Genomic DNA, 23,662 nt, shown 5'->3' with positions numbered 1-23,662 from the left:
GCTAGTGGGAAGAGGTGTTCTGGAGAGGCGCTTGCTGATGGGAAAAGCAACTGGAAGGGTGTCAGAAACACAGGGAAGCCTAGAGAGAGCCAGGCTGTGCTGGGAGGGTGAGGTCAGGGCTGGGCCAAGGTGGGGACCTCAGGGACGTCTGAATGAAGGTGACGGGGTCCAGAGCTCACCTGAGTGGAGATAAAGCTTTGAAAACCTTTTTCTACTTTTGAATCTTATTTATTAAAAGTTTAACAAATGTATTTTATTGAGGTGTAGTTGATTTACAATGTGTTCATTTCTGCTGTACAGCCAAGTGACTCGGTTACACATATATTCTTCTTCATATTCCTTTCTGTTATGGTTTAATCACAGGATACTGAGCATAGTGCCCTGTGCTACACTATTTTTAAAGGTTTATTTTGTTGGGGTTGGTTGCAGTGCTGCTTCAGTTCCTGCTGTATACACGACATGTTCTTTTTCATAGTCTGTTTCCGGAATCCTTGATGATGCCCTCTAGACGACAGTGACAGCTCCGAGGACATGGGTGGATGGCCTTGCCTTTGAGAAGAGGTAGCGAACGAGCGTGAGGAAGACCCAAGCCAGCACTTTAGGCTGAATAGAAGATAAAGCAAGAGGAGGCAGGAGTGGCCAAGGAGGGACGAGGAAAATGGAGAGGGGTGTGTCACAGAGGCGGGAGGTCTCTGGGAAGATGCAAGGAGTGCTGGCCAATGCTGAGGAGGTAGGCGGGGCAACACCTTCAGACCAGCAGCCTGGAGATAACCGATGACCTTAGCAGAGCTTGTTTTGGGGAGAATGATGGCAATCAGTTCAGTTCAGTTCAGTTGCTCAGTGAAGTCTGACTCTTTGAGACCCCATGGACTGCAGCACACCAGGCCTCCCTGTCCATCACCAATTCCCAGCACTTACTCAAACTCATGTCCATTGAGTCGGTGATGGCATCCAACCATCTCATCCTCTGTCATCCCTGTCTCCTCCTGCCCTCAATCTTTCCCAGCATCAGGGTCTTTTCAAATGAGTCAGTTCTTCATATCAGGTGGCCAAAGTATTGGAGTTTCAGCTTCTGCATCAGTTCTTCCAATGAACACCCAGGACTGATCTCTTTTAGGATGGACTGGTTGGATCTCCTTGCACTCCAAGGGACTCTGAAGAGTCTTCTCCAACACCACAGTTCAAAAGCATCAATTCTTCATAATAGAAGACAGATCGAAGGAGCCTGGGGAGTGGGAGCTGAGGAGACGTGTCACAGAAGTCTGCAGAAAAGAGAAAGACAAAGCAATGGCTCAAGAGGGAAACCAACTCTTCCATGTCTTTTCCAGAGGGATGCCCTCTGCCTGCACAGGTCCCCCCAACCAGCACCCAGGACACCGGCCTCATTGCCATTCTGTGCTGTCCTGAAGGGCAGGGCCTCCACTCCTGTGCAGTCCTCGGGGCCCTAACACACGCGGGGAGCTCAACAAACAGTAGGTGCTTTGGATGATGCTGACCACAACAGTGACAACAGCAACGGAGACAGTGATGAAAATACAGATTCCCGAAGGTCGGAAGATCTCCTGTTTGGAGGATTAAAGGAATAGGTAGACTCCGAGAAATCTAGCTGGTCAGAGCACCTCCTCTGTCGCTGGTCATCTCTGTCAGTCCCTGTCTGCTGATTCCTCCTTTCTCTTCATCCTTATTTCTTCTCTGTCTGTACTTAGGTCTCTGGGTGATTTCATCCACCCTCATGGCTTTAAATTCTGTGTGCCAGAGATTTCCAAATGGAAGATTTCCAAACCTGCCATCTGTCACTTTGACCTGGGTGTCTTTATGTAGGGCACAACTTTTGAAAGAATGACCTAGTCCAAGGACACAACATGAACTGATTAGAATCAAATGGGACCACGAATGGCAGACAAGCCAAACCTTGATCCGGAATCAGCAAGTGAAATGGCACATCCAGAGGCGCCATGACAGTTCCAAGGCACTGCCAAAAGACTAAGGAGTGGGTGGTGGCCCAAATCCTGGACATCTCCACCCCTTCCCCAAAATAGTTGGAATAACCCTCCCACTCATTACCATATGAAATTACCCAGCCTATAAGAACTAACCCCCCCACATTTTCTGCCGCTCTCACCCGCTGCGATGGAGCGTGCTGTGGAGTGTGCTTCTCTCCCAATCTGAATAACTACACTTCTTACCTATCACTTTGTCCCTCACTGAATTCTTTCTATGATGAGACGTCAAGAACATGAGCTTTATTAGGCCCTGAAACCAGGTACCATGGATTTTGGCTGGGTTCAAGTCCCAGAACCTGTGTTCAAGTCCCAGTCTGAGACAAACGGTTTCATTGACACATCTCAACGTGTCCATCTCCTGCCTGCCTTCCTCTTTTGGTTACTCAGGGCCAAAATCTCAGAGTTCTTTGCTCTCCTTCCTTCAAAAATGATATCCATTCCTTCAGGAAACCCTGTCCAGCTGGGTTGGTTCTCCTTTCAAAATACACCCAGAATGTGACCACCTCTCACCACCTCCATGCTGTTGGCCAGGTGCACGCCACTATCACCTGCCCCCAGGGTAGCCGCCATTGGCCACCGAACTGGTCTCCCTGCCCTGCCCGTGTCCCCTTCACTTTTGTTTTTTCAAACAAACATTTAAGATTTATTTGGTTGCAAGGTCCTAGCCGCAGCACACGGATCTTCACTCTTCATTGTAGCATGCGGGATCTTCAGTTGCGGCATGTGGACTGTTATTTGCAGCCTGTGGGATCTAGTTCCCTCATCTGGGATCCAAGGGCCCCTTGCATGGGGATCTGAATCTTAGCCACTGGACCACCAGGGAAGTCCTCAGTATCCCTTTCATTTTGTTATCAACACATAAGTCCTATGAAGCCACTCCTCTGCTCCAAGCCCCATGATGACTCCCCATGTCTCTTCGAGTACAAGGCCAATCCTTGCAGTGACCTACAAAGCAGTCACGGTTGTCTCCCCCTGTCTCTCTGACCACCTTTCACTCCGGTCCCTCTCACTCTCTGTTGTAGCCATGCTGACTTCCTTGCTAGTCACCACATTTGCCAGTCATGGTCCAATTCCGCCCCCCCACCCCCCCCGCCCACCCAGATCAAGCAATTCTCCATCAGCTACCCACTCCAGTATTCTTGCCTGGAGAATCTCATGGGCAGAGGAGCCTGGAGGGCTACAGTTCATAGACTTACAAAGAGTCGGACACAACTGAGCACTAACAGTTGCACTTCTTTTTCACCTGGAGATAGCGTCAGATCTCCCGTATTCAGTCCTCTGGGACTCCTCCCGGCCCCATCCCACCACCCCCACCTTGACTGCAACCACAAGCCCAGTCCATCACCTCTGCTTCTGACCAACAGGCTACAGATGGGAGGTTCCCAGGAACCCCTCCTCCTTGGGTCTGACAGTTTGTTAGTGTGGCTCACAGAACTCAGAGAAATACTTAATTTACAAGAGCAGCACCAGTTATTATAAAAGGATGTGGCTCAGGAGCTTCCAGATGGAAGAGACGCAAGGCCTGGGCGCACCTGAGCTGGAGCGTCCCTGCTCTCCCAAAGCGCACCTCTCCCCTCAGCCTCCAGATGCTCACCAACCTGCAAGCTCTCTGAATCCCATCCTCTGGGTTTATGGAGGCTTCGTTACATAGTCACGGTTGATTAAATCACTGGCAGTGGGTGACTGAACTCAATCCCTGGCTCCTTTCCCATCCTTGAAGGTCAGGGGTGGGGCTGAGAGTTCCAACTCTCTGATCATGTGATTGGGTTCCCTTGGTCACCAACTCCATCCTTAGTGCTTTCCCAAGTCACTTTATGAACATAACAAGACAATTTTATCACTCTCCTTCAGAACACATTCCTATGGTTTTAGGAGTTCTGTGCCAGGAACATGATGAAGATATTCAATATATTGAATATATTCAAATATATTCTGTATCTTATTAAAAATCACAATGTCACAGATGCTCTTACTGTAGTCTTTTGCTCTAGATGGTCCCTGAGTGGTGCCTTCTTCCCCCAGTTGTTCACTCTGCTCAAACCTTGCCTCCTCAGTGAGGCCAACTGTGACCCCCTTGCTTAATATTCCAAACCTTCCCTCCCTCCCCGCTTTCCAAATCTCCATTAGCTAGTGCCACATTTCCCAAAACACTTATTTTCTAACACAATGAATAACTTATCTAGTATGTTTTTTATTGAAGTATGTTCAGATATTAATACTACTAATTTCAGGTATACAGAATAGTGATTCAGTATTTTTGCAGATTACACTCCATTTTATTACAAGGTAACGGCTGTAATTCTCTGTGCTATACACGATATCCTTGTTTACCTACTTCATCCACAGCAGTTTGCATGTTAATCCTATACCCCTCCTTTGTGCCCCTCCCTTACCTCTCCTCTTTGGCAACCCCATGCTACAAGTTCCAAGATGGCAGGGAACCTTTGTTTTGTTCACTGAATATCCCTAACACAATGCCAGGGACAAAGGAGGTGTTCAGTAAATACCTGAATAAACAATCCCTTGAAGATTGTTCTAATACTTTTAATACCATGAGTATCGGCTCAGCAGAGTAAATATAAGCTTGCCTTATATTAAGGACTTTGGGATAGTTAAGGACTTTGGGAACATCATGTACTCACTGCTGTTAAAAATGGATAACCAACAAAGACCTATTGTACAGCACATGGAACCACTCAACACGTGCCAGCCTGGATGGAGGTGGGTTTGGGAGAATGGGTACAGGTGTATGTGTGCTGAGTCCCCTCGCGCTTCGCCTGACACTATCACAACACTGCTAATCGGCTACGCCCCAATACAAAATGTTTTTGGTGTTTTAAGTTTTTTAATTAAAAAAAAAATTAAAAATTAAAAAGTGAATTAAGGTAATGCGTGAAATGTCTTCCAAAGACTATACAGGTGAACTTTGTTCATCTGCATGTTTGTTTAAAAATAGATATACAATAACATTTCATTTGGATGAATGGAAATAGTCTACAGCAAGACCGTAAGCATGAAATGTGAGCACTGCCCCCTCCTGGTTGAACATGGAGACGCGGCCTCCGGCACCGCCAGCCCCACTGGGGACAAGTTAGGCTGGCTGATGGGGGTTGCAAGACATGCTGTCGAAGGCGTTTCAAACTGGGTCAAATTCAACCCTATTTTCAGGAGGCAAGAAGAGGAATAACGTATCAAAGGCAGAATTTTAGGGAGTACACAGCCCACACATTTACATATCGTGAAGAGGATGTTGACAATTAGTGGGAAGGAGTAAAGAAAAACGTTAAGACAAGACAATCCTAAAATGATCACATCCATCTGCTGCACTTACAGCTGGAATCTGAGTGGGAATTTCCCATCTGTGCTTTAGTCTCAGCTTTAATTTGACTATAAATAAGACACACGCGTGCACAACTTACATTGAGCAGCTTCTGGGCCGGGAGCTGTTTAAGGATGATATATATAAACTGTGCACACACTGTAACTCAGAACCCACTCAGTACACTAGTCAGTCTGGGGCGTGCAGCCCATCTCTCATAACTTGGTCCCAGGATGATCTGACACTTCATAACGGAGGCCTTAACGTTGACACCCTCTGCTCAAACAGATGCAAACAGAACTTCTGACGCCCAGGCCAGCCTCCCCTGGAGAACCTAGCTGTTTGCTTCAGGAATTCTCAGGGCCCAGAGGCCTGACAGTGGCTGCATCTGGGAAGCCTGTGGCTCAGTCAGACAGAAGCGGCACTTGCTACTTTGCATTCTTGTGTGATTCTCAAATGGACTCCACAAGCATCTATATGTGGACCATCACCCCCACTGCCCAGGTAGGGAGGTTGAGGCTGAGTGGCCTAAGGCAACTTGCCATGGTCATGTGGTTTCTTAGCAGCATAACCAAGACTCAAAAGGTTCAAATGCACACGTTCTTTCCACTTTCTCCTCTGCCCCCACATTACCCTCCCAGGGCCTCTGGGGCTATAAATAGTGGGGAGGCTGGGATCTTGTGGGTGAGGTCAGCCAGGCCTTTAGCACAAGGAGACACTAACGTCTCCCAGCCGGGCCTAGCTTGGGCCCTGCTACCCGCCAGGTCTCAACAGAACTCAGGCCCAGACAGGCCCCAGCTTATCACTGGCTTCACTCTCCGGGTTATATTTAGCCCTCGCCCTCACAGAGAAAGGTGTGGGCCAGCCCCTGAGACGGTGCGCACCCCCAGCCACTGTGCGCAGAGGGGGCGTCCGCCTTGGCCTCTTCAGATGCTGCCGCGAGCCGCCGCCAGCGGACGTGCACCCTCCTTGCTGAGGGCCTGCGCGATCTTGTCTGTCTTGCTCGTTGAGGGACCATGGCAGCCTCTAGAACACTCTGTCTCTGTGTGGCTGTTGCTTAAAAATTCTTTGCTGAGCAAAGAAGTGAATGATCTGAGTTCAAGTTCTAGATAGCTGGACTTCAAGAACAGGCACATGAATTCCCAGAGGAATGCCTTAGAAAACCAAGTGCATTTCATGCTATTAAATACAGTCAACTTTATTCAAGGAATGGATGTTTTCATCCTCCTTCTCCCCCTCTTCTCTTTCCTCCTCCAGATCTGGCATTAAGGCTGCAGGGGAGGGGCATGGGAGGGACACCAAATCCTGGGGGCCGCCTGGGTGTCCCACGTGGCCGCACCCACAGTGCGTGAGGGCTCCTGGTGTCCCTCAGGGTCCCGATGACAGGCTCCCTCCTCGTCCTCTGCTCAGCCCGTCCACCAGCCACCTGCAGAAACTCTCGGGGCTGTGTCTCCATCTCACCTGCTGAGCACCTGAAGCAGGCTGGGGCCAGAGTTCAGGAGTGCGGCCAGACCCTGACAGCAGAGTTCAGAGGGCAGAAGCCGGCAGCTCTCAGATCTCACAAAAACGGAAAGAGCCGTTTTTTCAAAATATAGAGGACTGTAGCAAGAAAGAGCGCCAGTGCAAGGAAAATGAGAAGCTTGTCTGTCAGCTCTCGGCGATTATATTTTGTGATGAGCTTCCGTCCCAACTGGATGGTCCCTGACATGGATTTGAATTCTTCATTTGCATCCAGGATAGTCCGTGAAGAATTAACTGAAACAAGAGGGAGGGAGCATGACTCAGAAACTGTATGGCACCAAACCCAGAGACTTTGCTGGCTGGGTTCCCAGTGTAACACTGCGCTTGGGAGCAAGTTCCCGAGCCAGAGCAAAAGATGTGAAGACAGGCAGTGCAGAGGAGCACAGAACAAGGACAGGGCAAGGAGAGGCAGCTCCCTGGGTTCCATCCAGCTCAGAGAGGGATGAGGTTTGCTGACACACATTGTCACAGGGCCCTAACTAGGGAGGACTCCTAACCTGACACCTTAAACCTCCTCCCAACGTGGACACCAACAGGGAAAAGGGCAGACACCGGTTCCTTTTCTCACCACCAACCTCCACTTTCTGGAGGAGGCAGGCACTGCTGAGAAGAAATGGTGGTCACAAAACTAACCCAGGGGACTGTGGATAGCACTGTGAGGTCTCTGTGGGGACAGGACTTTGCACCTGCGAGGTGCACCCTGCCAGGACGCCTGCTGGTCAGATCTGCTCTTCACAGGATCGTGAAAGAGCTGGGGTGTCCTGGGCCCTGCCACTTGCCCTCATACAAGCCAGTCCTTTAGCCCAGGGACGCTGGCTGTAGTGTTAAACACATGATGCCCGTGCTCCAGCCTCCTGGGAAACCTGCGAAGAGGCCACAGGATGCCCATGCTCCAGCCCCTGGGAAACCTGCGAAGAGGCCACATGATGCCTGTGCTCCAGCCCCCTGGGAAACCTGCGAAGAGGTATGCACCCCTTAAGGTTCATTGTGCCCATGTGACAAACGAACCGGAGTGCCGGTTACTAGGCCTGACACCTGGGGAAGGCTTACCTGGCAAGACTGCTCTATTAAGCCTAACAGGGCATCATCAGGATATCCCCGGAGTGAAACGCTGTCAAGTGAGAAGGCTGGGTGTGAAGGACAGCGTGTGAGATGTTTCCATTTATGTGACAAAGGAGGGGATAACTAACACCTGCTTGTGCTATGCACGCTGGAGAGTCTCAGAGGCTACGAGACAAACCGGGAGCAGTGGGCGCCTCTGGGGAGCAGGCCGGGAGGTCTGAAGGCAGAGCTGTTCCCGCCTGTGCCGTCCAGAGCTGTGCAGCCGGTGCTGACTGCAACAAGTCACGCGGCCCCTGAGGGAGTCAAATGTGCCCCATCCAAACCGTGATGTCCCTATAGGCAAATACCCACACGATTTCAGAGATTCCGTGTGAAAAAAGAAGAATGTAAAATCTCTCTCAATAACTTCCACTATGAATTGCATATTGAAATAAATATATTACAATCAATATATTTGTAATATATTGCAATCATATACATTTGTAATATATTGCAATATATTACAATCATATATTTGTTTTTACTTTTTTTAATGTGCCTAATGAAAATTTTAAGTATGTGGCTCCCATGATGTTTCTATGGGACAGTGCTGACCTGGAGGGTTTTTCCCTTAACTACATCATTCATATTACCTTTTACAAAATTACAAGCCAGTAAGCAAATAAATTGGAGAAGGCAATGGCACCCAACTCCAGTACTCCTGCCTGGAAAATCCCATGGATGGAAGAGCCTGGTGGGCTGCAGTCCATGGGGTCGCTGAGGGTCGGACACGACTGAGCGACTTCACTTTCACTTTTCACTTTCATGCACTGAGAAGGAAATGGCAACCCACTCCAGTGTTCTTGCCTGGAGAATCCCCGGGACGGGAGAGCCTGGTGGGCTGCCATCTATGGGGTCACACAGAGTCGGACACGACTGAAGCGACTTAGCAGCAGCAGCAAGCAAATAAATTACGAGAGGAAAGAGAGCAGTAGCTTGACAAGCACAGGGGTACAAACAAACACTCATGCAACAGAAGTCCCCTCATCCTCTTTCTCCATGCCTGCTGCCACGCTGAAAGCCCAAGACTCTCTGAAGTAAAAATCTAACTGGCTTTTCCATTTAAACTTTCTTTACAGAAAACTTTAACCATCACAAAAGCAGACAGAATAGAATCATGAATTGCCATGTGCCACTGCCCATACCCAAGAACCATCAACTCCCTGGTAATCCTGTCCCTGCAAGACCCCCAAACAATTGTGGCCCCCCTACAATTGTGCAGCAAATTCCAGACATCATATCCTTAATGGGCTTAAAAAAAAAAAAAAAAAAAGACAAAAAACTGCAGTCCTAATAGATTTCTAAATCAAGCTGAATTTATGCGTCACAAGGCAAGGATTAATAACCGTTCTTCGATGGCCATCTCACCTATAACGTGTGCCCCAAAAACAACCCTCAACACCCCAGAAACCACCAGGATCTGTACCCCCTTCTCAGCACGTAACTCTACGGCCAGTTTCTGATCCGCCTGCTGGGCTGGGTGCCTGTTACTCACATGAGAGCAGAAAAGCCCTGCACTCCAAGGCCAGGCGGGCTCCTCCCTCTCACATTCTCCTTGGGCCGTGGCCCCAGTGCACTCTCAGAGGTGCCCAGCTGGTTCCGAGCCCAAATGCCCAGAGAAGTTTCAAACACAGGCAGTGACCTCAGGGACAAGCGCCTTGATTTTCTTTTTGCTTCTGCCTGTTACGATAGTGCACGGAAACAAACAAAAGAGTGGTTCAAAATGCAGATAATTTCTAGGGGTGATGGTGGTATTGTTTTTTTGTTTCTTGTTTCAAAAGTCTCTTATCTTTTAGAAAGATATATGGAAGCATTTATATGGATGGTGTCTGAGATTTGCTTCAAAGTAATCGAAACGGGGGCAGGGTGAGGACAGAGTTGAGGCTGGCCAGGAGCTGGCCACGGCCACAGCTGGGTGGTGGCTCCTGGGACTCGTGTCCCCGGCTCTCTACCTTCATCTCTGTGCGACTCCTCCAAAGGCGTCTCAGAGTAAACCCTCTGCCTCTGTTTTCCTATAGGGAGGATGCTGGGAAAGCTGCTGGGGAGAACCAGATGGTCTCAAGAAGCTCAGCTTCTGACTGTATCTTTCAAAAGGAGCTCACAGGACTTCCCTGGTTGTCCAGTGGGTAAGATTCCACGCTTCCACTGCAAAGGGCGTGAGTATGATCCCCAGTAGGGAAATTAGGATCCCGCATGCTACACAGCACAGCCAAAAAGTAAAAAATATATATACAGATATATAAATAAAAGGAGCTCACAGGAAAAATAACACTGGGGAGTACAATTGTAAGTGGGTGTCCTAGTAGACCAGCAGGCAGCCAATAACTGATCATCTCTCTGCCTCGCCAGAAGGGTCCCCAGAGCCCGAAATGAAAAACAGACTGCCAAGCCCTTCCTCCAGGCCTGTTGGCACCCACTCTCCAGGAGAGCGCCTGGGAGTTCTTCCGAACATTTTGATGGGGTGTGTGGATCTTTCAGTACAACTATAAAAACCAAAAAGGGAAATGAGAGCAGTGCATCCCAAATGGGTAAGACCAAGCTGTCACAGAAGAGAGAAGCCACACAGATCAGTGAAGGCGGGGCAGATGAGGGCAGAGGTGGAGGAGCCCAGGGGTGAGGGCCATGGAGCCCGGCGGCAGCCTCCCACTGCAGGCCTGGCCTGACTTTACCCAGCGTCTGCATGGCTTCCTCGCTCTGCTGGACCTGCTGGGACATCATCCTGCTGATCCCCATGAGGCTCTCTGTGATGGCGCTGGACGTCTGGGCCAGGCTCTCTTTGGCAGTTTTCCTAGAAGTACAGAGTAGGAGGAGGAATGTCAACAAAAGCCCGGCTCAAGAAAGCCCTGGATTCAAACAAGATCCCACTTTTTAATCTATCGAATCAGCACATGTTTTTTAAATGGTCATACTTAATGGTGGCAAAGGACTTCCCCTGATGGCTCAGTGTTGAAGAACCCACTTGCAACACAGGAGACTCAGGAGAAGCGGGTTCGATCCCTGGGTTGAGAAGGCCCCCTCAAGGAGGAAATGGCAACCCACTCTAGTATTCTTGCCTGGGAGAGTCCATGGACAGAGGAGTCTGGCAGGCTATAGTGCATGGGGTCACAAAGAGCCTGATATGACTGAGTGACTCAGCACATACGCAAAATGGTGGCAAGGGCATGGCGAGAGCACGCACTTGAAGACTGCTGGTAGGAACGTCCACTGGTGCTCCTTCTGAGAGCCAACTGGCGATATGTATTAGGAGCCTTAGCGATGTTCATGCCTTTGACCCAATAATCTCATCCCTGGGAATCTCTCCAAAGGAAACATACAGAATGTGGACAAAGCTTTACGTACTGACGTGCCCTTGTGTGTTATTCACAGTACTGACATAACAAGAAATATAAACACACACAAGCAGAGGATTAGTTATAAAGAGCTTTTTAAAAAAAACAGGCAAGTCTTTGTGAAGATAATAATACTAAGTGAAGACTAGGAGACTATATTTAATGTTCGGTTCAGTTCAGTTGCTCAGTTGTGTCCGACTCTTTGCGACCCCATGGACTGCAGCACACCAGGCAAGCTCAACATGAGTTTGAGCTCATGTCCACTGAGTCGGTGATGCCATCCAATCACCTCATTCTCTGTCATCCCTTTCTCCTCCTGCCTTCAATCTTTGCCAGCATCAGGGTCTTTCCAAATGAGTCAATTCTTTGCATCAGGTGGCCAAAGTATTGGAGCTTCAGCTTCAGCGTTAGTCCTTCCAATGAACATTCAGGACTGATTTCCTTTAGGATGGACTGGCTGGATCTCCTTGCAGTCCAAGGGACTCTCAAGAGTTCTCCAACATCACAGTTCAAAAGCATCAATTCTTCGGTGCTCAGCCTTCTTTATGGCCCAACTCTCACATCCATACATGACTACTGGAAGAACCATAGCTTTGACTATGCAGACCTTTTGACAAAGTAATGTCTCTGCTTTTTACTATGGTGTCTAGGTTGGTCACAGGTTTTCTTCCAAGCATCTTTAACTTCATGGCTGCAGTCACCTTCTACAGTGATTTTGGAGCCCAAGATAATAAAGTCCGTCACAGTTTCTGTTGTTTTCCCATCTATTTGCCATGAAGTGATGGGACCAGATAATGTATGGTACCATACTGACTTTATAAAAAATATGGAAGAAAAAATAACGAAAGGAGGCAATATATCAAAATAGTTGTGAACAACACAATTCGTGCTTTCACTTTGTGATTCACATTTTACCAATTTACTAAAAATAAGAATGTATTTCTTTTATAGTTAAAAAAAATTACTTATAAAATATCAATTTTATGCTGAAAACAAGAGAGGGCTCCCCACAGTAGCTTTTGCACCTTGCCAACTGCTGTCTATTCTGTCATCAAAACCCAGAAAGACAAGACACATACCTTTGCCGGAACAGGTCTCCTCCCTGGAGGAGTTCTGCCTTCTCTAGGTTGTCGATCGCAATTTTGCAAGTGAGGTTAGCCTTCCTCCATGAGGTCTGATTGCTGGAATTATAAAAGCCATGTGTGAGTTTCTCTTGATGCCAACAGGCTGTCAGTCAGTTCAAGTCACAGCAGTCTTCCAGCCAGGGAGTGATGGGGAGGCCACCTGTGTGTAGCCCAGAGTCCATCAGCCCTCCCACCACTTCCTCTTCTTGGTTGCCCCAGAAGCTGTTTCCATTCTCCTACCAACCATAACAGCCCCTTTCCCCCAGGGCAGCCAGAGTGAGAAGCCTGGTCATAGCATCCCTGTGTTTACAGCCTGCAACGGCTCCACTAAAGGTAACATCCAAACTGCCCAGCTGGGCGCACGCGGCCCTGTTCGGTCTCCTACACGTTACTGCTCTGCCCGTGCTGCGGCTTGCTTCTGCTCCTGGGGAACCATGCCTCGTTCATCTTTGTATCACCAATACCCAGGACAACAGTTATTGACCCATTAGCTGCTTGATCAATATAGGCAGTAGGAAGTAGAAAAATCAGTATAAGACAGTTTTCTTCAATATTTCTTCAAGGTTTGCTGTTCTTTACACCAGTGGTCCCCCATCTTTTTGGCACCAGGGCCTGGTTTCGTGGACGACGATTTTCCCATGGGTCAGTGGGGATGGAGGGTAGCTTTGGGATGATTCAAGTGCATTACACTAGGGTGCACCTTGCTTCTATTTTGGGGCAATCTCAGGGTACTCCACCTTGACTTTAGGGTTAAGGTTCGTGCTCTTCTAAGAAGCTAATGCTGCCACTTCTGGGACAGGAAGCAGAGCTCAGGTGGTAATGCGAGTGCTGGAGAGCGGCTGTAAATAAAGATGAAACTTTGTTCAATTGCCCACCACTCAGTGCTGTGTGGCCTGGTTCCTAACAGGTCATGCACTGGTGCTGGCCTGAGGCCTAAGGGCTGGGGACGCCTGCTTAAGAAACCACAGGCAATAGTGGACAACACAAACACGTTGTACTAGCAGGGCCTGGTCTGACGTGATTTATTCACATTCTTTACCTGATCTTTGTGATGACTCAAATTAGTAAACAGTTTCCTGAAGTTAGAGTGGAGGGGGGTCTTTGTTTTTTGTGTGTGTAAAATATTTTATTGACATATAGTTGATATATAATGCTGTGTTAATTTCTGCTGAAAAGCAAAGTGTCTCAGTTATACATATATTCTTTTTCATATTTTTTCCATATGTATGGTTTATCACAGGATATCGAATATAGTTCCCTGTGCTAGACAGCAGGACCTTGTTGCTTATCCATCTTATATACAGTCGTTTGCATCTGCTAACCCCAAACTTTCAGTCCTTCTCTCCCCCACTTGCCCTCCTCCTTGGCCACCACAGATCTTTCTGTGAGTAAGTGTGTATCTGTTTCATAGCTATGTTCACTGGGCCGTAGCTTAGATTCCACGTATCAGATGGTGTTTGTCTTTCTCCTTCTGACTTGTCTGCTAGCGTGCTAACCTCTGGGTCCGTCCGTGTCGCTGCACATGGCATCAGCTCAGACTTTCTCATGGCTGCGTGGTGCTCTGTTACACATACGCGCCACCTCTTCTTCCTCCCTCCTCTCTTGACGGACATGTCGGGTGTTTCCATGCCTTGGCTGCTGCGAACAGTGTTGTTCTTTACCTGAACGCAGCGGTACGTGCATCTTTTTGAATTACAGCTTTGTCTGGGTATATCCCCAAGAGTGGGACTGCGGGATCATATGGTAACTCTGTGTTTAGTTTTCTGGGAAGCCTCCATACTGGTGTCCATAGTGGCTGCACCAACTTACACTACAGTGAGACCCTTGTTGATGGACTAGAGTTAACTGGGCTCCTCAGAGAAGCAAACTCATGTGCTAGAGCTCTTACACAGCTGGCTCAAATCAACTGTGCTAACCTCCAGAATATTTAGAAAGGCAAACGAGAGTCCACGAACTGATAGGCTGGAGTTTTGAATAGCACCTCTGAGCTGAGAATGTTCAAATGAGCTCTCTGATGCCTGGCCAGCATCTACGATGCTGGCTCACACGTGAATTAACTACATTTTTAACTGTTTACAAGGGCGTTCTGCTGGGCCCTGCAATGCAGAGATGAGTGAGCCTGTCCTCAGGGACTCATATTTACTGGGGAGAAAGACAAACAAAGTATTTACTGTACAGTGTGACGAGCACCATAATCCAGGTAAGCACAAGTACTGTTTCGACATGCAACTGCCCAAGTATTAATTTACTGCTTTCTCTCTTCCACCCTGGAATTAGACATCCTGAATGGCCACACTCAACTTTAAACCCATGCTGAGGTGGTTTTGCTGGTGTAACTTGATAGATATTACACAAGGAGTCCTCTTTACTCAGTCCTTATAACTGAGCCCCCATGGTGGCAAGGGAAACAAAAGCCATCATGACCCAAAGTATCACTGGTCGCCACCCACACATCTCTGCCTCCTCACAAGAGCCTCCACCGTGCCCGTGTCTTCGTCAGTCTCTGTCCTCCTGACAGCTGGGCATTATAAACAGAGCTGCTGTCAGCAAGGATGATGCTGGAGCATCACTCAAATCAGACACAAAGTGCAAGTGAAGTCACTCAGTCATGTCTGACTCTTTGCGACCCCATGGACTGCAGCCTACCAGGCTCCTCTGTCCGTGGGATTTTCCAGGCAAGAGTACTGGAGTGGGGTGCCATTTCCTTCTCCAGGGGGTCTTCCCCACCCAGGGATCGGACCCGGGTCTCCCGCATTGTAGACAGATGCTTTACCGTCTGAGCCACCAGGGAAGTCCCAAAGCTGTAGACAAATACAGACGTGACAAAGTTAAGACCAGGTAACAAGATGAAGAGAAAACCTATGAGGACGAGGACAGGACAGGGACTTCAAAAGAGAAGGATCTAGAAACGCTGATGGGGACCTCTAACATTTCTGCAGTAACAACCCTCTTTCTGACTGTCGTGGGAACAGCAACTGTGAAGGGTCAGGTACTGTTTCATGCTGTCAGACGGCTTTGCTGGAAAAGTCCCCTAATTCAACACCAAGAAATAGCATACACTTCAATTATATAATCAAGGATTAGCATGCAGCTGCAATGAAAACTTCAATTCTAGTTAACATAAGCTTATTTAATTTTTCGTAACTTCCTACGTTTTGGTCTGTCTTAAGTAGGTTCACCTTTGGTGGACTTTTTCTGCTACCAATTCTCTTTAGGTTAAAAAGGACCTTCTATTACAAAAGCAACCAATTTTTTGCTTTTTTAAAAATATAAAACACGGCCTAATGTTGAATACGCTTTTGCACACTATGCACAGTCCCACCTACCCAAGAGCCCTGGCTCACCCCCCAGCTTCGGCAGGTTTATTAGGCAAACTGAGGCACAAGCCTCACTGGGAGCAGGCGGCCCAGCAGCGGCCACTGGCAGGAGGCCAGGCCCCACCCACCTGAGCATCTGCTTTTTGTGATTCTCCACTTCTTGGAGCAGAACTTGCTTCTCTGACTCTTTGTCTTGCTCTTTAGCCGACTGCTCGAGCTCCTTTGGGAGGAAATCAGCTCTAAGTTAAAATGATTTTGAAAGGTAATGAAACACTGGACAGCACTTCTGTTTCTGCCAGTTATGCAGCAGCACTCGAAAGCCCGCCTAGAACAGGAGACTCATACCAACAGGAGACTGGTTCATACACAACAAACACCCTTTTACATGGATAGCTGTGTAAAAGGAAAGAAAAGACCATCCTCAAGACCTCAAAATGAGAAAGGAACTACGAGTCAGAGCAGTCTTCCTATGAGGGGTGTGAGGCTGCCCTGGAGCAGGAGATGTGTTCCTGCAATCCAGGACATGCCTGAAAGGAAAAGGGAAAAAACTACAATAACATAGGAGCCTTCTGATCCCACTCTGAGATACGATGGAAGTAACACACTGCTATCTGTTTCTACATGCTCTCAACCTTGGTACATATTTCATTTTAGACTGAGGGGCAAACACGGTTTTCAAGTCCATGTGGGGACAGAAAACGAAGCCTTGGCCACCTGAGGTTGGGAACTGGAACTAAGACCATTGCAAAGCCAGGAGCACAAAGGGATGCAAATACCCTCAGTGAAAAGGTGAGCTAGGAAAATGTCTGTCAACCAGCACAGAGAAATTGTGGAGTTTTTTGTTGTGGGATCTGGCTAGAGGGATATAAATGTCTCTCCCAATTATAACCATGGCACTCCCCTCACATGGGGCAAGGCAAGTTCATCCTCCCTGAGTGGTTCAAGAATCTCCACAAGGAGAAACGAACATAAAAAGTGCTCCCAGACCTGTGGTAATCCCAGGAGACCTGGCAAAAGCAAATGCAAAAACCTCTGAAGAGACTTACATTCAACCCAGGTCGCACAAAAGCCCCATAGGTAAGGCCTTCTGAAAAGAAAGACTCAGAGCCCAAAATAACCAAACACCAGGACACAGCCATCCGCCACAGTGAGGGACAGCAGACCTCACTTTCTTTTCATCCAGAACTCTCTCTAGTTCTCTGTGACAGAACTTCCATTTCCCCCACCTTGCCTCCCTCGCTCCCTTCTTCCCACACGCCCATTCTTCCACTCAGCGATGGTGCTCTATCTGTACATCACGAGGGATATGCAGCGAACACCAGGAGCAGTCCTGCTGTCATCGAGTTTACACTCCATTAAAGAATCTAGATTTTAAACAAATCATTAACTTAACACATTTGCAAAACCTCTCCAGTGCACATTCTCTTCTTTCCCCAGGCGCAGCATCCCAGCTCCGCACTCACTCACCTGTATTCTGTGCCGCAGTTGCTGAAACTTCTCTTTGACTTTAGTGTTCAGTTCAGTAAGTGCACTTAATGGTCCTGAACAATCTCGAATATCCTAGGAGACATTGAAGAGATGAACGGGCCTTTCTCAAGGCAATGAGAGGAAATGACACCGGCTGTACAATGTGAGAGTTGGCTTAGACCACAACTCAGTTGGACCTACTGGCTGTAATTCACCCTAATCTTTGGTGTTTACCTCTGTAACACAAGCAGAAGCATTATAATTTACATTTTTTTCATCCCTTTTTGGAGTTAAGTCAGAGCGAGTAACATTGAAGCATAAGCAGAAAGACAACAGTGCAACTTCCCTGGTGGTACAGCGGATAGCAAATCCGATGCTGTGGAGCAACTAAGCCCGCACACCCCAACTGCGGAGCCTGCCTGCTGCAACTGCCGAAGCCCTGTGGGTCCTAGAGCCCATGCTCCGGAACAAGAGAAGCCACAGCAACGAGAAGCCCAGGCACTGCAACAAAGAGCAGCCCCTACTTGTACAATCAGGGAAAGCCCATGTGCAGCACCGAAGACTCCATGCAACCAGAAATTAATAAGTTTTTAAAAACAGAAACGAACTAAGGAACTAATAAGTCTTGACGTTTAACGGAACACCACCCAGCCATTATGAAAGACTTAAAGCAGCTTGCATATCTGACAAGGATGAACACCTGAGAGAGTACTATAACTTTAGGTCTTTCCAACTTAAAAGTGAGCGATGCTATATTCTTGGCACATGACAAGACGAACCTCTTTAAGATTAACTGCTTGATCTAATTTTACAAACCATCTATTAATATTATAAATCAGTTTACAGACATGTTCAAATGTAGATTTAGAATTTGTTTCTGGACATTCAGAATTACCAGGGCCAGGTAAGGCAGGCCCTAGAGCCAGACTACGTGGATCCAAATTCTAGTTGCAGCAATTTATCAGATGTATAATCCTGAAAAAGTTACTGAGGCTTCTGTGTCTGTTTCCCCATCATTACCCACTTCATGACCAGGTACCCACATAAAGGGCTTAGCAGGAGTTGCCACTGTAAGGATGTGCTAAATCTAGCTGTAATCAATTGTTCTCTTCAGGAGAGAGTGAATCTTAGAGAGTGCAAAATGGGGCTGAAGCAATTTAGATCACCTGAAAAGCCAATTTCATTTTTATGAATCCTAAATTAATTTTTCTAGAATTGGCCCAGATGTTTTGTAGTTTATACATGGGAAACGTGAAGTTCAAAAAGTTTAAATGTTTGTATCAAGTTGTTCTTGTTCTCTAGATTACTCATTAAATCACAGTTCCATGCAACACTTAATGGCTATTAATTTGGTTTATTTTGCACCTGATTTCCATGGGGAGCTTACTTTCCTTCACCTTTTACCACAGCTAGATGAAGACTCTTACTTACCACCTAAGGTTGAGTAACATTGCTGGAAATGGAAACCATTTGCCCAAAAGCAAAATTTAAAACTTTCGGTTTCTTTTTGATAAACTAAAGGAACTATTTTTACATTCCCAACTCTTGCCTATGCCAATTGGTTTATTGAACTATTACCTTCAACCCTTAACTGGCTTACGCAAAGGATCTCAATCCCCCATCAGTTAAACGAAGTAGACGCCAAGAGTTTTCTCTAGGATGACTTTCATTGTCCGTGTCCCAGTTTTGCCATTATCTACTTTCTGCTCAGACAGACTCCTTCCTCATTTACAACATCACAACTCCGGTCTAGGTCACGTTCATTTCACCCAGTACCTCCTGGGCCGCGGGGCATCAGACCAGCAGGGGGCGAGGCTGATGGCCTACAGGACGCTACTAGAGGACGGGGAGGACGGGGTCAGAAGGCGGGGCCAGGCAGGATGACAGGTATGTTTTGAGGCCGGCTGGGGGTGGCGAGGTGACGGCCAGGGGTGTGTAGGGAAGCGGCCACATAGGGGAAGCCCAGTTAGGAGTGGAGGTAGAGGAGGGGGTGTCCTAGAAGAGGGCGAGCTAACGGCAGTCGTACGGAATGCCAAGGCCAAGGATCAAGGGGATGGAGGGGACGGGGCCAAGGGGCGAGACAGTTGAGGGGTAGTGGGCAGGGAGCTGGGCCAGTGGCCTCGGAGACATGACCAAGTGGGGAAAGCTGGGGAGTGAGACCGCTGAGCTCACAGAAGGCCAGCTGAGCTTGGATTTAGGGCTACTGGACCCTGGCGGGGATCCTGGGCATTAGTACCTGAATAAGCGCCTTCACCTCCAGATCGAATTTGACAATCTCTTGGTTACAGATACGGACGTGGACATCTTGGGCAGCCGCCATGTTGGAAATGCCGGCTACGGGAAGCCGCGGAGCCCAAGTTCCAACGCGTTTTCGTACCGACTTCCTTTTTAGCCTCCGGGTCTTGCGGCAGCGCCCCCTAGAGACCGGGCCTGAGGGGAGAGAGGGTGGCGGCGCCAAGTCCTGTGGCCTTTGGCTGACACGTGGGAAAAATCAGCCGGCCTCTTGTCGTGGACCTAGAAGACGTAGAGAAAGAAAGGAGGGAATTGTCAGGACGCTTTAACAGGGGCGTCTCCCCATATTCTGCCCATCAGCCATTCTAATGACTGCATATTTTTTGCACAGGGAGGGGAAAGATTGGAAGAAAATTATCCATTGGTATGTCTCTGGAAGGTGGAATTAAACAATTTTTTATATTCCTTTTAACTTTCTTGTATTTTTCGTATTTTCTACAATGAATATAAGTTGTGGCGTGAAAGAAAAAAATGACAAATGTTATCATTACTTTTTAAAATGTATGAAATTCAAGGCAGTTTGCTAGGGTTAACAACTCCTGTCAGTTCAGCCCACGGTTGGAGGGATCGTTCTAAAATGTGCAACTGATCAAGTCACATTCCAACTTACACCCCTTCTCTGACTCCAGGCGTTTCCCTTTTGTGTGCAATTGGTTTTAATAAATGGACTTTGCTGGAGTAGCTTTGATGGATTAATGTAGTTTTTAATGGAAATAAAAGTGAGTCGCTTAGTCCTGTGACTCCATGGACTGACTGTAACCTGCCAGGCTCCTCTGCCCATGGGATTTTCCAGGCAAGAATACTGGAGTGGTAGCCATTTCCTTTTCCAGGTAGATCTTCCCGACCCAGGGATTGAACCTGGGTCTCCCACATTGCAGATTCTTTACCATCTTTAGAGCCACCAGGGAAGCTTAAATTACTTAATGGAAATAATTAAGAACAAACCTTCAACAGATGGAGGCTCATTGCATTTTTTATTATTAACTTGTCCAAGATTCTTAGCTGGACCTCAAGGGCATCAATCACCCCACCAGCCCTGTCTCCTTTCTGGATTCTTCAAGCTCTTTTTGGAAGTCTAGTCCTGGAGAGAACACCCTCCCTTGAAGTGTTCATCACACCACCGCATCCAATAGACTGGCTGTGCATCGCATCTTGGGCATCTGCCCTGGCTTGAATCCTGCTTGACCACCCGCTTCATCTCTCTGTGCTTCAGTCTCCTCAGAGGCTAACTGCCGGCGATCACAGCATTGACTGGAGGACTAAATGAGGTAATACATGAAAAGCACCAAGCACAGTGTAGTAATGTGGTACGTGGTAAGAATGCAACGCACATGACTGCTCTTACTGTACTGATACTTTTGAAGCACTTCCCTTGTGCCAGCCACTTTGAACTAAGTGTTGTGTTATCATTCTAATGTAACTCTCATAACCACCCTGTGAGGTAGAATTATCCACTTCTTACAGATAAGGAGACAGGCACAGAGAGACTAATGACTTGCCCAGCCCAAATGGAATTGCTAGGTCAAAGGATAGATGCATTTTAAAATTTGGATACATGCTACCGAATTGCTTTTCAGAGGTTCTATCAATTTACACTCCCAAGAGCAATGCGGTACTAATGCCTGGTTTCTCACAGCCTTGCACACACGGTGTCTTTACAAACACGAGGATTTTTGCCAATTTGATCAAGTGAAAAGTGCCATCTTTTAATTTTCATTTCTCTTATCATGAACTGAAAACTGTTTTTATTTTACTATCTGCTCATTTTTCTATTAGGTTGTTGGTATTTTTTTGTATCAGCTCCCAGAGCTATAGCTTTATCTTAGTCAATAGAATTTTGACTTGGCTTATGGTATTTTGGGCTTAAAATTTTATTTGAATTTTTTTGCATTTAGATCTTTACCCATTTTGAAGTATGTGTTGGCTTATGGTGTGAAATATAGAGCCAAGTTTACTTTCTCCAGAGGATTACCCAGTTGTTCCATCACTATTTTCTGAACAATCCATCTTTTTCTCACTGGTTTCAGATGCTGTATTTACCATATAAATTCTTACATCTGAATTTACTTCTGTACTTTCCATTATATTCTCTTGACCTATTCATTCATGCACCATAATGACAGCTCTAATACAGTTTAATGTGCTTTAATGTTAGGATCAGGCACCCCATTTTTTTCTCCATGTGAACTTTAGTTTTAATTGTATTATGTCTCACTGGGATGGCACTAAATTGTTACTTTAACTTAGGAAGACTGACAGCTGTATGCCATTGACTGCTCCTGTTTAACAGCTTCGTCTATCTTTCCATTTGTTCAAGTCTTCTTCTGTGTCGTTCGTAGTATTTTAATGTTTTCCATAGAGCTTTAACATTTTCTGTTAGGTTCATTCTTGGCAACATCTTAAGATTAAAACCCTTAAAAGAAACTGAGGTTGATGTTTTTCAAGTCACTCAAACGTTCTGGATTCTCAAGTAGAAGCTCCCTATTTAAGACAGTGAAGAAACCCAAACTCTGCATGTAGTAGATGGGCCCACGTGATCTTGGGCCCTTTCCCATCGTGCTTCTTGAGGGAAATTCCTCTGCAACCAACGGTGGCCAACTGCATCTCCATGAGGCAGTTACAGAAGAAAACACAGCTCTTTTCTCCATGCTCCCACACACTCCCTTCTAATAAAAAAGACTCAATTCTAAGCCCTTTAGCTAGAGACCATCTTTGCAGGATAGGTATACAATTTGGTGACCTGCACTCCCCATCACCGACTACTGCCAATGCTGTTTTGCTCTCATCACCTTTACCTAATCCTGAGACTAGCTTTTGGCTACTACATCTACTAGGTTTTGGCTTTAATTCTTTCTGGTTTTCAAATCCTAAGCCCACGGTCTCCCTCCTACATAGAAAACCATCCAAATACTGCCTGTGACTTGGCCTGGTCGCTTACAGGAGAGTATGCATGGCCTCTTGAATGCTGCAAGCAGACTGCCATTTGAATTAAGAGTTCTGTACCATGTAAGTTGGGTCTGGGGTGACTCCACACCAGTCTAGTCTAGGTCTAGTCTGACTTTTCTGTAAAATGGACATGATCATCTACCTGACTGGTCACAGAAAGCAGCAGGTGACTTCCCTGATGTAAAAGCACCTAGCAGCGGCTTAACAAATGCTGCCCTAGCCTTCCAGAGCTTTCTAATGCTTTCTTCCTATTCTGAACCTTTCAGCTGGGACATGAAAGTAATTCCGAACTAATGTTTTTCTCTCTGGCTAAGGTGTTCTCCTGGTTCTGAAATCAGTGTCGGCAAGGAGGAACAACTGAACCACCCATCTCACTGCACGCTACCCACAGAAGGTTCAGTTTCCTAAGAGCTCTACTTGAAGGGCTCACCTCACCCAGCTCCTTCAAATGCCCAGACCTCGACAGAGGCTCCTGTGAGGTTAAGCCTGCAAGCAGAACCAGTCCATGAGGGGCTGTGTCCACTCTGCTTCCTGACTGCCTATCACTATCACTCAAATGAAGCAAAAAGGGCTTCTTCAAGGGACCAGGGATATCATGAGCACAGCCTGTCAATCCTCTCAACACCCCCACTGGATGTGGTACCAGTGTCCTTGAGGTAATGTCCTCCGTAGTGATGTGCCTAGAACCCTTTGCGTGTGTAAAGCTCTTGTGTTGTTCTGTGGTCCTGTTCAGACCATGTGGCCTCCCTCAGCAAACTGAATATTCCTGGAGGTCTCTTAATTTCTTTCCAGCCAGTACCTAGCACAAGTCTTCACAGAGTAACTGCTAAACGAATGTTTGTCGGCTGAAGGCACATTGCTGCAGTGAGGTTCACTCAGGTCCACGGATTTAAGGGTTCTATGTACACGCTCAGCCAAGCTTGGGATTTACTGAGAATTATGAAACACACATACAAAAGCTTAAGTCAGGCAAGCCTCAAAATACTTTATTTCCCTCAAAGAACTCACGTGGCCAGAGAATCAAGAAGAAATAAGGATAAACTATGTTCTAAACTATAAAGAATGTGTTTCTGTCAATAAATACTACTACGTAGTAACAAAATTTAACTAGCAAGTTGAAAAATCAGCTCTAAGTGTTAAAAAATGTTAGCTCTTTGTACACTACACCAAGAGAGGGGCAGTGCTATCAAGAGTTCACTGCTGTCTCTAGTTCAGAATTTTGTTGCAGTGGCTTACTTTGAAG

At 47.1% G+C, this 23,662-nt stretch overlaps 1 protein-coding gene and 1 long non-coding RNA gene across 3 annotated transcripts; one reads left to right on the top strand and one right to left on the bottom strand.

Moving 5' to 3' along the window:
* Positions 1 to 244: 244 nt before the first annotated feature.
* On the bottom strand, positions 245 to 19,549 carry BNIP1 (BCL2 interacting protein 1). Of its 2 annotated transcripts, none has more exons than XM_070774527.1 (6): positions 19,418 to 19,549; positions 17,182 to 17,274; positions 15,843 to 15,934; positions 12,353 to 12,454; positions 10,614 to 10,732; positions 245 to 1,262 (listed from the first exon to the last, which is right to left on the bottom strand). In XM_070774527.1, exons 1-6 carry the CDS (start codon positions 19,499 to 19,501, stop codon positions 1,114 to 1,116), a joined length of 639 nt encoding a protein of 212 aa, XP_070630628.1. In that variant the 5' UTR covers positions 19,502 to 19,549; the 3' UTR covers positions 245 to 1,113. The 2 variants fall into 2 exon arrangements, with proteins under 2 accessions (XP_070630628.1, XP_019838610.2); XM_019983051.2 differs by lacking the exon at positions 245 to 1,262 and adding an exon at positions 4,175 to 7,077.
* Positions 18,835 to 23,618, top strand: LOC139177979 (uncharacterized). Its single transcript, XR_011562391.1, has 3 exons — positions 18,835 to 19,068; positions 19,470 to 20,741; positions 22,734 to 23,618. It is a non-coding gene; the product is annotated as an uncharacterized lncRNA (long non-coding RNA).
* Positions 23,619 to 23,662: the final 44 nt, after the last annotated feature.

Source organism: Bos indicus, chromosome 20, assembly GCF_029378745.1.
Source record: "Bos indicus isolate NIAB-ARS_2022 breed Sahiwal x Tharparkar chromosome 20, NIAB-ARS_B.indTharparkar_mat_pri_1.0, whole genome shotgun sequence".
Classification (NCBI taxonomy): Eukaryota; Metazoa; Chordata; class Mammalia; order Artiodactyla; family Bovidae; genus Bos; species Bos indicus.
The sequence above is the reverse complement of the archived record's forward strand: the minus strand, read 5'-3'. Positions and strand labels throughout refer to the sequence as shown.

Coding starts and splice junctions, on each gene's coding strand:
- BNIP1 (XM_019983051.2), bottom strand. CDS start 19,501: ATGGCGGCTGCCCAAGATGTCCACGTCCGTATCTGTAACCAAGAGATT. Junction 17,275..19,417: donor AGGTGAAGGCGCTTATTCAG/GTACTAATGCCC, acceptor AATGTCTCCTAG/GATATTCGAGATTGTTCAGG. Junction 12,455..15,842: donor CACAAAAAGCAGATGCTCAG/GTGGGTGGGGCC, acceptor TTATAATTCCAG/CAATCAGACCTCATGGAGGA.